This window comes from Vanessa atalanta, chromosome 17 (assembly GCF_905147765.1).
Source record: "Vanessa atalanta chromosome 17, ilVanAtal1.2, whole genome shotgun sequence".
Classification (NCBI taxonomy): Eukaryota; Metazoa; Arthropoda; class Insecta; order Lepidoptera; family Nymphalidae; genus Vanessa; species Vanessa atalanta.
The window spans coordinates 6757581-6773382 of record NC_061887.1 but is presented as its reverse complement, the minus strand read 5'-3'; the positions used below and the strand labels follow the sequence as shown (position 1 = coordinate 6773382).

At 31.3% G+C, this 15802-nt stretch overlaps 1 protein-coding gene across 1 annotated transcript in view; it reads left to right on the top strand.

Moving 5' to 3' along the window:
• LOC125070460 (G-protein coupled receptor dmsr-1-like) overlaps positions 1–2237 on the top strand; it is a 52982-nt gene extending 50745 nt beyond the window's left edge. The window contains exons 6-7 of the mRNA XM_047680346.1: positions 841–1412; positions 2196–2237. Of these exons, the coding sequence (XP_047536302.1) occupies positions 841–1412; positions 2196–2217 (594 nt within the window). The 3' untranslated portion in view covers positions 2218–2237. The remainder of the gene's footprint in view (positions 1–840; positions 1413–2195) is intronic.
• The last annotated feature ends 13565 nt before the right edge of the window (positions 2238–15802 follow it).

Here is a 15802-nt window from a genome sequence, read left to right as displayed (position 1 = left end):
TAAAATTTCCTTATACAGTATCTAAAATATTGCGAGACTAATATATATTATTATACTACCTTTATCGTTTGAGATGTTCCGTTGAATTGTCTGGCAAATAATACTTTATAAGCGCTATTTGAGAAGCATTTTGAATTATAAAAGGCTTTCAAGGTCGTATTGTATTGTTATATCACTGGAAAATCTCAACGAATGTGATAGAGATAGAGATAAGATAATTATTATTTTAATTATTTTGTCTACATTGTATGTGAGAATATTACTACTTAATATCTTGCTGGTGATCAAAGGCTTTGCTTCTTGAAAAAAAAGAATAATAAATCAACTACCTACGCAGAATAGATTATAGACATATTTTATAGATTGTAATTATTTCTTGTTATAGAATATAATAATAAAGGACATCATAGTAAATTTGAATAATAAAGAAACTTTTTTTTAATAATCTGATTGTGTTACCTTTTTTATGTCACTTAAAAATACAGTATAAAAATGTAGAAGAACGATACTAACGATAACAAAAGATCCGAATATGGTTTATACATTACTTTTCAATTGATTACACACAATATCCTTAATGTTCTACATCTCTTTATATTTTATTTACTCGATGCTGTATGTAATAAAAATAAAATGGTACTATTAATATGGAAACGATTCTGATAAACATCTAGTCGCTATAAAACTGTATTTTTATATTTTCACTGTCCAAAGTATTAGAAAATATAATAAAACTGACTAACGACCAATAAATGTTTTATAAATTGAACAATTGACAAGCCTTAACTTGAAGTTATGTGCACCGTAAATAACTAATATTTTCTTTATTATTTCGTGCAGGTATTCGATATCCACACAGCTGTCGTGCTAGAACCGAATGGACCCATGATACTGTACCACGTAGATTCGGATGAAGAAGGTCAGCTGTATCAGATAAACTTTTGGGTACACGCTGTGGTTATAAAGCTATTACCTTGCTTTATACTAACAGTGATTAGCTTGTGGTTGATAAGAGAAGTATACAGCGCAAATGAACACCAGAAAAAGATTCGAGTTTACAACACCTGTCCTACAAACGACAAGTTATTAAAACGTCAATGCAAAGGAGACAAAAGAACAAATCGAACGACGAAGATGTTAGTAGCTGTGTTGCTATTATTTCTGGTGACAGAACTGCCGCAAGGGATTTTGGGCCTTCTGAGTGGAGCATTAGGTCGATGTTTCTTCAAGCGATGCTACGATTTGTTCGGCGAGCTAATGGACGCGCTGGCATTGCTGAATGGAGCTATTAATTTCGTGCTGTACTGTTCCATGTCAAGACAGTTTCGGATGACATTTAGACAGATGATGTGGCGTGCGCATCTTCATCGGTGGCCGCCACCGCAAGCTTCTCATTCGGATGGTTTGAATACGTATGTATAGGCACGATTTCATATTTTTCAATTGTCGAAAATTACTAATATTTCAATTATTTTTCTCAAATAGAAGCCTTGATATAAATTTGATTATGATTATTACATATAAAATAACGTAAAATTAAAAATGTTATGATATATATATATATATTCTTTGTATACTGAAACGATTGAAGCAGTAAATTACCTCACCTTAGATTCGAACTTTAATTCGAACACGAAATACGAAAAAATCAAATCAATCAATTTACCATTTTGTTTCTGTTTCTTTACAAACGGTAAAGCGGTAAATTTTGTTTTCAAAATAAAATCAACCGAATTGAAAACCTACTTTTTCGCAGTCGGCGTAGTACATTTTAGTGTACTTAGTGTAGTACTTTTTTTCCATTTTTAAGGAAAAGCTATGGTTAAGACAATAGTCGAAAGGTTCAAGACTTTTACACCGGTAGGCGACAAACGTTGAGCAATATACTATGTTAGTATCATATACATATTATTATTAATGTGGGATATAGGGTTGAAAGAAACCACAAATTAACCACAATTTATATTATTTGCTTCGAATTCACAAAAAAGTACGTTACACCTCAATACGTCGTGCCGCCATCATGTCTATTCTTTCTCCCTCTCGCTCACACCTACATAATCCTCTGTCATGCTGTCTTTGTCATCATTACACTATTATACTCTCGCTCTCACATTGTACCTCTCAATCACACACCTAACATTCCCACATTAATGATTGAATATTTCAAATTAAATTTTATAATTTTGTTACAGAGCAAAAACATCGGTTCCTTGAAACAGGAGGACTCAAGAGAGGCAGGCCTATGTTTTACAACAATTTGTATGAAACAAAAACATAGCCATAAATTCTTGTTACATCAAGTTTAAATTAAAGTAAAGTGGGTTTAGAATATGAATTAAATATGTAATTAATTGTTTAAGACAAACATGTTGAGTGTTTATATTTATTATGGAATAAGGCGAATTTGAATCTAGTCATAGATCTTAATTATGTCTAAGTACAAAATACTAAATAAATGTGTTTTTAATGTAAATATTCATTTCCTATACTAAAAATGTTGCCCGTAACTATATTATCATAATGGAAAAGTTTATTGAAACAACGAACGAATCCTTTGATTGTAAATATCCCAGTTCACATATAAATTTATATATATATTAGTGTGGGAGCATTAGTCATACTTATTAAATGTTAATAACGTTAATAAAATTGTGAGGCATCACACTTATGGCTACAACAATTTTGTACGTTGCGACGCCGTGCTGCAATGCATTATAGAGTCGTGTATCGTATAAAATAACGACACGACATCGTGTAGTGTTACGTTCCACGACGACGTTTTTTGTATAACAACGAACTAAGGATGAACTAAATGTTTTTTGGGAATATAAATGATGCACTAAATCTCACCCTGAAAAATATAATTAACAAGATAATGTATAAGAAAAACGTGTTTACTTAAATAACGCAATGTTTATCGTTTATAAATAATGTAAAAAATATATATCATTATTTTAGTAATTTTCGATTATATAAATTAAATAAGTGCTATGATAAATTGTTCGTACTTAATTATTGTGTACATGTCATTGAACTTAAAAAAATACATAGAATAATAAGTTCTTTGTTGAAAACCCGATATTGAGCTCCTTTTGTCTGGGTTCCATATAACGAATAATTTCAAGCAATATTCGGAGATTATCCTGAACAGATATCTATTCTCCTGAGCTGTCTGTATTTTGCTATTATAACAATAAAATATTTCTTCTAAGGATATTTTTAAACGAATAATGAAAACTTAAATTGAATTATTAAGAAAACCGAAAAATAAATATGGAATGAAATAGACTTTTATTAATAAAATAAATTTGTTTTTTTATTGCTATTATAATATGTAACGTTGTATATAATGAACGCGCTCCGAATTCACAAGGCAGTATAAAACGGCTAAGAGGGAGCGGGATGTCATAAGAGCCCGTCATGTTATTTCACACCCAAGGTGTGCCAATAGATATCATATAAGTAATACTTTTATAACAATAATCATAACATGTAATAAGTATGGAAGTATAAAAAGTAAAAGTCACAGTTTCGATCCTACTAACAAATTGTCACTTTATCGCAATCAAATTGAAACGCAATCGCTGCCGTTCAGCCGTTTTCCTATTCTACTAAACCAAAAATGCAGATGTTAGACCGAAATATAATCATGATCGTGTTGTAACCGATGTAAATAAATAAAAATTGGATTTTACATACACATGCTATATTAGATATAAACATTTTTTTTATTACAAATAAATTAAATATAATAAAAAGCGAAATTGCTATTATTCATAAAACATACGTATGCGTCTCGAGACGCCCGACAGAAGTGATAATTAAAAAAAAAAGTCTCTCCGAAATACGGCTATCACTGTGGGTAGAGTGTGTGTGTAGAGTGGGAAAGAAGGAGTCTGTCTACCGCTGCCGTATGCGTAAGAAAGAGGGAAGCCAGACACACTGGCGCCGTAACGCGTTACGTAACGAAGCTTACCTTCACAAAAGTAGATATCACTTGAAAAAAAAATGTAATAGATAAGAATATTAAAAAAAAAATACACAAATACCAAATAAACCTGATGAAAACCTCTGTTACCATTTCTAGTCTAAAATATATATAATTTAATTATATATAAAATTCTCAATAACTTTTCGACTATATCTCGATTACAGGTAATTAATTAAATAGATACAATACGGAAAGATTAAAAAATATATATTATGTGATCAAAAAGGAATTATATTTTCTGTTTTAACGCTATTTATTTATTATATTGTTTTTACGCTAATACATAGGGAAAAAGATCACTACTCGCCTTTACAAAATCTAGACAACATCGGCTCTGCGAATAAATCGTAGGAATTTAAATTTTGGGTCGATCGCTGTGAAAAAATTACGTGGGATTCATAGGTGTGTATCACACACTTATGAATCTTTTGATAATAATATCCTTCAAACCATGCCGTTTGCAAGCGGTAACCTTAAAATTACGACACACATGCTAGTCTTAAAGACGTATAGGGCGCCGCCACCAGCACCGAAATAAGCTGACGACTCCGCCTCATCAAAAGAGCAGTGAAGCAGACCAGGGCTGCAAAGGTGAGGATCGAAGTAAGGCAACCTTCCCATTATCCAAAACTCCTTGCAAGGGCCCTTTTAAAGCAGCGTTAAGTCCTTTTCAAAAACATCCCGTTTTTAAAACCTTATTCATCCCCACCCCTAAAAAGCCACCCCCACTCTACTGTGGAGCCTACCCAAAGAAAAGAAATTAAACATCCCGCTTGAGGGCTCAATAAAAAAACCTGCTCAATACAGCCCTACCAATCCCTAAATGTCAGCTAAATAAACCCTCAACAATTTTTTTGACCATCTCAATAGCCTTCCCCTAACCTTTGGATTACTTCAACCCCGCGAGCCATATCTGGGAAGCGGTCCATCGTAGATACCCCAAGTTTGGTATCAAATGAATCGGGAAGAGCCGCAACATCTAGCCCCATAAGAATTGTGAAACCACACGGAGATCTACGCACACCACTCACAACAGCGGGACTTCACCGGAGAGACTAGAATGCAGACTGAAGTCGCAGATCCCAGTTAACGCCAACCCTGGGCAGAAAGACACGAAATGGGAGAAGACAGAACCTGACATAAGAGGGCTGGAAGAGAACATCGGCAGTCTAGGTAGCCAGTTAGATGTTCTGCGACAAGAGGTGATAAAGACCAAGAGCTTCGTCGCGAACATCTCACAGATCCCCGAATGCCTGTACCTCAGAACCCCCCTGCGATCGACGAGACAAGCGAGCGATAACACCGTCGCTAATTACTTACGTCGTCAGTAGTAGTTGTTAAAAAATAAATCTGTGGACATGTATTGTATTTGAATGTTTTGTTAAGATAAAGTACTTACCAATATATAATTAAGAACTAGAAATAGTTATAATTAAGAATTATTTACAATAAGTAATTAAATATATACAAAAATTTAAGTAGTCACTGTTCCATGAATACTATTTAATCATTTAATATATATATTTATATATTATTATAATAACATTATTTAATAGAAATACTAATAGTAAAGTCAATACGGACTATACGTCCTTCAGTAGAAGAAAACTACCTGGAGAATAGTTATAGTATTGTAATAATATAATGTACATCAGGAATATTCTTATTGTAATTAAACAAGCCAATAAATTAAGAAATAATACAACAGTAAATAAAGACATGGGCTATTGTTAAGCCGGTGAATGTTGCTTAGAAGTTAAGAGGAGACTAACTACTCAACCAACATACGTAAAATGTATATCGGACAAGGTTTTGCATCCGCTTAACACGGACTGTTATAGAGACAAACGTGAACTTCTTATTCGTTTTACAAAATAAATAATAATATTTACCTAACAGTTTTTCATTTTAATTATTTTTTAATATTAATTTAACTTTGTGCCTAAGAAAATATTTAATAATAATCGCAATTATTGATTTGGTGGTAATTGTACCGCTGAGCAGCAATAGTTTGAATTGTTGTATGTTGTAATATGTTCCTTTTGGAAGTGATTGTAAGTGAGTCAGTTAAACTACAGACACAGATACGAGGGACATAACTACTTAGTTCCTAAGGTTGGTTATCAAATGTCACTGTTTTTATTACATATACATATAGGTCAACTAAAGAGTTGTAACTAAACATCACCCCTTTTATTACATACATTATGTATATTTACAATTCTTAGAGGTATATAGTAGGCAAAAGTGTTTTAATAGGCAAAAATCTTACAAGTATACCCTCCTAAAATAGTTTTTTGTTCAAACTTTATGTGACAAATTATTGAGATAAAATATCTCAAAGATTTTATATTAGATTCTTTTTCAAAATTTAATCGGATCTCCTGTAAAATTTACTTTCACTTTAATCCTCTCTACGTAGAACACCTTGATGATTTGTAGAAGTAAGTTTCAATATATAAATATACATCCTTTGTCACGAATAGATTTTTATAACTATTTATAATACACTGGCGACCCACTCCGGCTTCGCACTTCGCAGGATGCTACAAATTATACTACAGAATATCTTTATATACAAAGTTCACAGCTTTTTTGCCGTTAGACAATACAAACTACCATCTTTGTCCCTGCATTTAAAATCTGTATAATCTTCGAAAATATCAATTATAATTACATGCTGTGAAAGGTCGTGTTGATCTATATTAAATGCACAATAAGGATTAATGCTGTATTGCTTAGTATCACCTCATAAATAAGCCATTATTTCTCGTAAAAAGTAAAGGATATAAAATGGTTATCGTGGGTTATCCCTAATAGATAGACATATACCATGGCAGACTTTTTTATAAGCCTTATTAAGGTGTATAATACTGTAGTACATTATTTTGATCTATCTGATAGGGTTTAGCCAGCGGTTGCAATGTAAGCGCAAAACAAGTGTTTATTTACGATATCACACTAATGTGGTTTAATTTTAGAGGCTTGTAAAAACCTTTAAAATTATATATGTTTCTCTACTATATTATAAATGTATTATACATATAAACTTACCCTTAAATCACCCTATCTATTTAAAAAAATGCATCATAATCCGTTGCGTAGTTTTAGAGATCTTAGAGACTTTTTTTATAACATGTAGTGATATATAATATTTATATACAATGATACTGAAAATAATATTTAAAACGCCTGAAATAGAACTGTGAGCAATTAATGAGTAAAAAGTGTAATATTTATTATATTTCATTTATTACTATTATATTATACAAAAGCTTGATACTGAAAAATTCCCGGAATGCAATTATTCCTATTGAGATACAACGCTGTTATTACCGCCAGATATCGTGACCAAAGTAATAGATTGACTTATTCATTTATTTAATTTTTTATTATTAAACGATTTACAAGAAATAAAATTTACATGGTGGTAGGACTTTGTGTAAGCCCGTCTGGGTTGGTACCACCCACTCATCAGATATTAATAAATATAAATATTGGACAACACAACATACATTACTCTGATCCCAATGTAAGTAGCTAAAGCACTTGTGTTATGGAAATCAGAAGTAACGACGGTACCACAAACACCCAGACCCAAGACAACATAGAAAACTAATTAACTTTTTCTACATCGACTCGGCCGGGAATCGAACCCGGGACCTCGGAGTGGCGTACCCATGAAAACCGGTGTACACACTACTCGACCACGTAGGTCGTCAAATATGTGAACAGTTTTGATAAATAAATAATAATAATGTTTAACTGATATTAGATGAGTCGTCTAAAACGATTAACAAAATTCTGTGAAATTTTAATGTCATTAGTGAAAATTTAAAACGTTTTCATAATAACACTCAGAATTAAAGTAAATTTTAAAATATGTTTAATATGAGAAATTCGTGTAGCGTCCATGTATTATCAGCGGGTTATAAGCGAGCTGAGTAAGGGTAATGGGGCCGTATGGTGCTACGGGTGCCGCCAGACAACCTGAATAAGAATATACATTATATTAATACAGTAAGTAACATAGGCTAAAAATTATAAAAACGGTAAATAGGTGATTTTGTTTCCATATGAATAAACTGAATGGCCAATTGGCCAATTGATAGTAAACGGCCACCTGATGGCCACTGCTCATTGTCACTGTAATAAATATTAGCCATTCCGCCATTAACCTTGGAAACTATAATTTTAATTCCCCTCGTCCCTATAAAACTCCGGTTAACGTACCCATAAAATAGGAACAAAACAACAGTTAGTATTGCAGCAGTATGTATATATGTGTGTAGTAGTATGTACCTACCCAGACGGGATTATACAAAATCCTACCATATTAGTGTAAAAATATCTGAACAATAAATGCTATATAAAGACGTTGAAGATTTATTTTATCGAATACGAAGTTCAAAATCTATAAGTAAGGTCACGAGTTTATAATATATGTCTAAGTTAGTCTCGAAACTTATGAAAATATTTTTTGGTAGATAGCCCGTTTATTGATAACGTTATGGCCAATATAACTTTACAATACGGCCCTAAGGAACGGAGCGGTAATCATAAACATCAGCCAATCCTGCAAGCTGTTGGCACGTTCAGAAACAGTCATGAATAATAAAAATTTACCGCGAGTACCGCGCATAGCTAATAAATAAACCTGTTCATTTATGAAAAAGTTATTCTCTGATATAAATATTATTTATTTATTGAAAACCTTATACGTAAATGTGAAAAAGATTGTTACAATATTAAAAGGCTTGCGTATCATAAATAGATTACATCCAGTACAACCAAGAAGGAGAAAGAATAGATAGATAAATGTGACGTACCTACATAAAAAAATCTTATAAAACTACCTATAGGTACGAATTCTACTTTACGGTATTTTACTCTTATTTATTTTGTTTTAATAAGAAACCCATTACGACGTAGTTCAAGTTTAAAAAATAATTTAGAGATTAATTACAAACTAATTATTCAGATTTCTAAATGTTTAAACTAATATTATAAATATGACTGTGAACTGAATTAGACGAAATTTGATACAGCTTGATTTATGACAAACTCCTCAAACGCGAACGAAACAGCAGGCGACAACTAGTATCACTTTAATTTGATCTCGATGAACTCTTGTTTTGATGAGTGCCTATTATTATGTTGATCTATAAATATATTTTCACATATATTGTCCAATATCGTCAATCCTTTTGTGTTAATAATAAAATAAGGATATATTAAACCGAGTTAGTTTTGTAGATTGCAACATTAATAACGTTATTCAGATAAAATATTGAGAGCTCATTGATTGATTTACTCTGTGGTAGCGACACAAAGAAAAAAACAATAATGTATTGGACCACTTCGTGGGATAAATTCGACACGTCAAACTTCGAATGTCATAAAAATTGTGTCAAATATGTTATAGAGATTTATTAACCGCGAAGCTTCATATATTTTTGAATATTTTTCGTAAATGCTAAAATTTACTGTAAATATAATTTTGCATAAAATAGGGGTTAAAGGTGTTATTCATATTAATTAGTTAACAACAACTTATGACATACGTCAATTTGTTGTGACAATGCAGAGAATATTTAAAATTATTTTACACTGCTATGTTCAGATTATGAAACAAAACGCAGATGCAGCGTTCAAGAATATTATACTAAAACAACAAAAGCAAATACAAAATCAAAATCGAACCCAAATTCCCGGCCGTGTGTGTAATAATTTACAAATTTGTTAATACATTAGCAGCCTATAAATTTCCCACTGCTGGTCTAAGGTCTCCACTCCCTTTGAGGAGAAGGTTTGGAACATATTCCACCACGCTGCTCCAATGCGGGTTGGTGGAATACACATGTGGCAGAATTTCGTTGAAATTAGACACATGCAGGTTTCCTCACGATGTTTTCCTTCACCGCCGAGCACAGGATGAATTATAAACACAAACTAAGAACATGAAAATTCAGTGGTGCATGCCTTGTACCTGAAATCATCGGTTGAGATGCACGCGTTCTAGCCACTGGGCCATCTCGGCTCTTAATTTGTTAATAGGTCAACACTAGCTAAAATTGTATCACTTTTGACGTATTAACAAAAAGACGCGTCGTTTTGTTGCTTCTATCTGCCTTTCTTTTAAAATCTTATGTGCTAAAAACAGAATCGTTTGCACTTATAACGTTTTTAACCTCGAGGCTTAGTCTTTGAATTAAGTAAGCATCACCCCCATGTGTTGGAATAACGCAGCACTGCTTAAGAAAACTTTAATATATTTTATAAGTTTGTGTTTAACTTCGCCTGGTAGTATGATTGGATTAAATCTAGCTAGTTTTAAGCCAAATAACAGTTTAAACTCAAAAATTTCTTTCTTCTTTGGTACCATTGGATGAAAATAAAATCAAATTTATTTTTGTGGCCTAACTGAATGGGCTAAAGTGCATTTTTATTTAAACATATTATATAATTTGCCATAACATTTTAAAAATAATAAATATATTTGTGCTAAAACGGCATAACCTTTATTATTTGGAACAACCAACATGTTTTCATTGTTCCTTTTTTGAATAAAAAAATAAAATTATTATTATTAATTATTAAATGACCTTTACGTCATTGATATTGGTATTTTTAGTACCAGGTAAATTGTGGTTGGTACATAGCTTTATGCAAGCCTGTCTGGGTAGGTACCAGCTACTCATCAGATATTCTACCTTTAAACAGCAATACTCAGTATTATTGTGTTTCGGTTAATCTTATTGTTCGTATCATTTCGTGGATTCGCAGAAAAGCTCGGTTTAAAATGATTTATATATTTTATCATTTGGTTTCATATGACCAAGGACTAACGGGCCTAATAACGGCAATATTTTTTAATATAAAAATAAGAAATATTACTCTTGTCAGGTATATATCGAGGTTTCTATTTGAAGTGAACTTTTTCATTTTAAAATATAAAATAGCTATTCGATCCAAGCAAGCCCGTCTGGGTAGGTACCATTCACTCATAAGATATTCTACCGTCAAACAGCAATACTTAATGTTGTTGTGTTCCGATTTAAAGGATGAGCGAGCTATTCTAACTACAGGCACGAGGAACATAAAATCTTAGTTCACAAGGTAGGCGGCGCAATGACATGATATGATCTTTAATAAGGATTTTTGTAATCGATATTTGTAGCAGTTACTGCCTGTTATTCGCGCCCCTACCGTCCGACCAATGTAACATTGTACAAGCGTCTATTATTTTCAGTGTTTCCATTTAAATTTTACTTTGAAGCGATAATATATAATAGAAAAAGTCTTAAAATTTTCGGACAATGCTTGAATCTTGAGGAAGTTTTGTTTTATATGTATATTTATTTAAATTTTTAAAATCATTCAATTAAGAAAATATGTTCTATGTCCGTCATTGCAAAGTTATGTCGATCAAAAAAAATTATATTTGTCAAAAAGATCAAGCTATCTTGTACAGGGTATAGTATAATTCGCTTTAAATTAAAAACATATGACAAGTGTCAATTTTACGGTCGTATAAGGTACGATAATAAGCATGTGGCTGTGTGCGACATTAAAATTCTGGCTATCAACTACACACGCCTACATTATAAAATAAAAATAGTCTCAGTATGTTTATATTTCGAACAGCGATAACAATGAAGCGAAAAATAATAGCAGAATAGTGTAACATAAAATACTATTTGTCGCTCTCAGCTTCGCTTGCATTTCAGGTCGTTAGGCATAAAAGTTAGCTACTCTTTGGAATTCAAGCTTGCGTTATAACATAAAACATTTCATCAAATTCGGCCGTGGTTTTACTGTGAAAGAGCAACACACAGACAGACAGACAGACAGAGAGTTACTTTCGCATTTATATTATTAGTATAGATTATCTTATACTTTGTGACGTAATTGTGTCGATAGCCATGTATATTTATATAATATGTATGTATACAGTGTATACTTATGAATATAACATAAGATAATTAAACCACCTATTTTCATTCTATATGGCTATTATTAATCAAAAATTTGCCTGATACGTAGACACTTATAGTCATTGCTCCTTAGAGTTGAACCTGAAATTAAAATTTATGTTAACTAACATGACTGTATTTTTATACGTTGAAAAAGAGTAACTACTGAGTTTCTTGCCGGTTCTTCTCAGTAGAATCTACATTCCGAACCGGTGGTAGCTTTACTTTAAATAGCTTGTTAAATGACGATTCAAAAGTGCTTGTAAAAGCCTACTTGAATAAAGTATATTTTGATTTTAAATGATGGATTAAAGACCCTTCGTCATTAATTATTATCAAATCTTAATGGCGACTGCTGGGATTAGTCAGTTCAACCGTGTAAATTGGCCAGATTTATAATACAGATAAATAACGAGCTAAGTTGGCTCACTGGCTAGAACACGTAAATCTTAACCGTAGATTGTGGGTTCAAGCTGGGCGAGCATTTCAGTTTCAACGTGCCAATTAGTTTTTATAAATCACTAGCGATTACCCGCTTTATCTGAACATTAAATAAATAAAATGATAATCAATCCCAAAAATTTATATCCTATAACGATTTGCGTCATACTGATACGTTTTGAAATTTTCACATGATCAACGGACACAAAAGAAAATATCATTAAAAATTTAATAAAATCTCGTGCTCGGCAATACTAAAACAATGTTGTGATTTCTTCTTGTGGCGAATGAAATACTGTTACATGTGTGTCCAATGTACCAATCCGAATTATATTATCCGTAGCAGTATGGAGATTCTAGAATACAAACCAAATGTGGCGATCTATAATAGACATGATCAGACTATGGACAAATATAATTAAGTTCAGCTGATAAATCCAGAATCTCATGCAGACTAATAACATCAAGGAAGTCTACTCAACAAAGACAAACACCAGGTCAATGAATGTCTTCGAGTTCAATGCAAAATTTTGATCAATTCTCAGTCCAAAAATTTAGATTGTGTTTCTGCCTGGCAATTAAATGCAGTGCATCAAAATAACATAATTACATTTATAAATATAAAAATAAATGTAATTATGGATGTCCTTGAGAAGGATGGTCTTGGGTCAGCAGTGCGACATTTGCACAATATAACCTGAATCGATTCAAGTTCAAACAACTTTATTAATGGAATAAACATTTTCCATATATTCACTTCAACTAGGGACTACTACGTATGTAATTTAGTCGAACCGTAGATATGATATTAATTCAATTTCTCCAGTCTTTCAATCATATCTACTGACAGGTTATTAAGGTCTGCATGAAGTATTCAAAATTATCAATATAACTAATGCTGATGTGAATATGAAATCAATAGATGTCTCCAATTTCAATAACGTTACTTAACGTATAACTTACATTGGAGCGTAGCAACTAGAATTTAATAATATTAATATAACAGATTATGGAAGACGAGGATTTGAATGGATTGATTGAGTGAACTGTAAGATGGTGTAATAACACCAGACGTGTTTTGCTAGACTACTTTAGAGTGCTTTACGATCAAAATCATTTTCACCTCATTTCGGCAACTATTATTTTATAATACGTAGTACAAGGATCAAAATAATATTAATGTTTGCATACCGTATAAATCAACATATAATATAGCAGTTTGTAAACCGTTGTCAAGTTATTTATCTTTAAAGAAAATCAGAAAGCAGAAACGTAAAAAAAAAACAGCACATTAATCCAAAAACTTCTACAAAAAAATGAAGACATACATACATTGAAAGTTAAATCATTCCCGTATATATAATACACACACACATTTTTACTATCACAACTAAAAACAAGGTCATTTTTTTTTATCAAACAGATGCCTTATAATGCTGTGTTCCGATATGAGACGACTATTGTTCCATGGAAAACTATTAAGAACATAAAATCTTATACAAAAATACATAAGTACTGGTTTTTGTTTATCATCTATGCGTTGGTAAATCTTTTATTCGAGTCGAGACTTTTTACCGCTATTAGTGGTATTTGCATTGGGGTTTCGTCGTCGGTGTTTCCTGTTTCTATCTTTAAATTTTAGATTTCCATATCGAAAATATTGTTCCTACCTACAATCCCATTTTTCGAAAATCACGTACCGACGTTCCTGAGAATGATGTTTTTTTGGAATTGCAATCCTGTAAGATTGTGAACGTAAATAAATACAACGTTAATGACATAGAATTGTGCATCATAATGTCTTCTAGTCAATCTAATCAAAAGAATATTAAAAATACCTATTAAAAAAGCACAAAATTGTATCCTAAAATCGCCAAAAATCATTTTTATACATTTCCAATTTTGGCAGAAAAATTTCAGACGAAAAGTGAAATGAAATATATTGAGATATAAATACTCCTTAATCACAATATTCAAAACTATAAGCAGTTGTCTTTATTACATGATAATTAATTAGTAATTTTTTTTTTTTTATTTCTCAGTATAGGGCCAAAAATGTTAATACTGTAATTTTCTCACGGTTAATTATAAATTAAGTATGTTTCAAGATATCATTATGAGATCTTGAAACGTACTTAAACGTAAACTTGATTTATAATTATTTTTTATATATATGAGTACATCTATTTTACAACAGATTACATTTAATAAAACCTTTTTTGTGACTTTTACGAATAAAATAAGCCTTACCTCAATCTTATTTCGATCAGTTGGCAAGTAAAAAATAATATTTTATAATTATTTAATATTATTATGTAACTTTTTACAAAAATATATAATAATAAACAATAGCTAATAAACTTTTAAGTAAGCGGATAAAAAAAAAAAGATAAAATTGCGTTAATTATCTTTTTACTAATGTTAATGTCACGTCACTAATGTTAACTCACGGGAAATTCCGTGTTGTGATTTTTTTAAGTCTGTACCTCTGTATGTACAAACGAAGAAAAATATGGAAAGCAAATTAATAAACTATTGATATCTATTACCAATAAATAATATTTTTTTTATATATAGGTGATAGAATTTTATTAGAATGATATTAACACAATTTGATTAACGTATCAAAGGTTGTCATTTGGGAGAGACGTCAATTGTAAAAAAGATAAGACTGGCACGTATTTTGTTACACAGCCCAAAAATGGAAATATAAAGCTTTAATGGTATATCTGTCTGTGTATGCTCCTTTGTTGAGTGAGGCATTTGGTCTCTTGGTATTGCGACAACACCAGCGCCAGACGTGCGTACTGACTGAATTAGTAAAATCAACATGTCGGACGACAATAGTAATTGTTTAGATGGCTATCCATGTGGTTCTCCGACATATATATACTGATTGATTGTAATTTATTGAAACTAGATGAAGGTACTATTTAGAGAAATCATCGTTCAAATGGTCATAAGTCAGCATTACATATATACATTACTCTATACTTAAAAAAATCGAGAGTGCATTGTAATTACGGTTGTGTAAGGTACTAGGTAATTGTACTTATCTTTGACGTATATATCCGTTTATATTTATTCATTTACAGGTAAAGTATGTAAATTTTTTGTGCCAGTCTTAAATATTGTGCCAAATAAAATAGTATTAATTAAAGTTTAACAAATGATTAAACAACTAATTACAACAGTAATTTTAAGTAAATAATAATGTAAAACAGTTTCGATGATAATCATTATATAAATAGACGTTTTATTCTCAATATCAGGATTATTCAAGATAAGTGGGCGTATATTCAAACTATTTTATATATGAACGATCCACAAATTTAGTAAGTTTTTAATTAAACAAATCAATTACACAGGTATATTCACAATAGTCATCAAT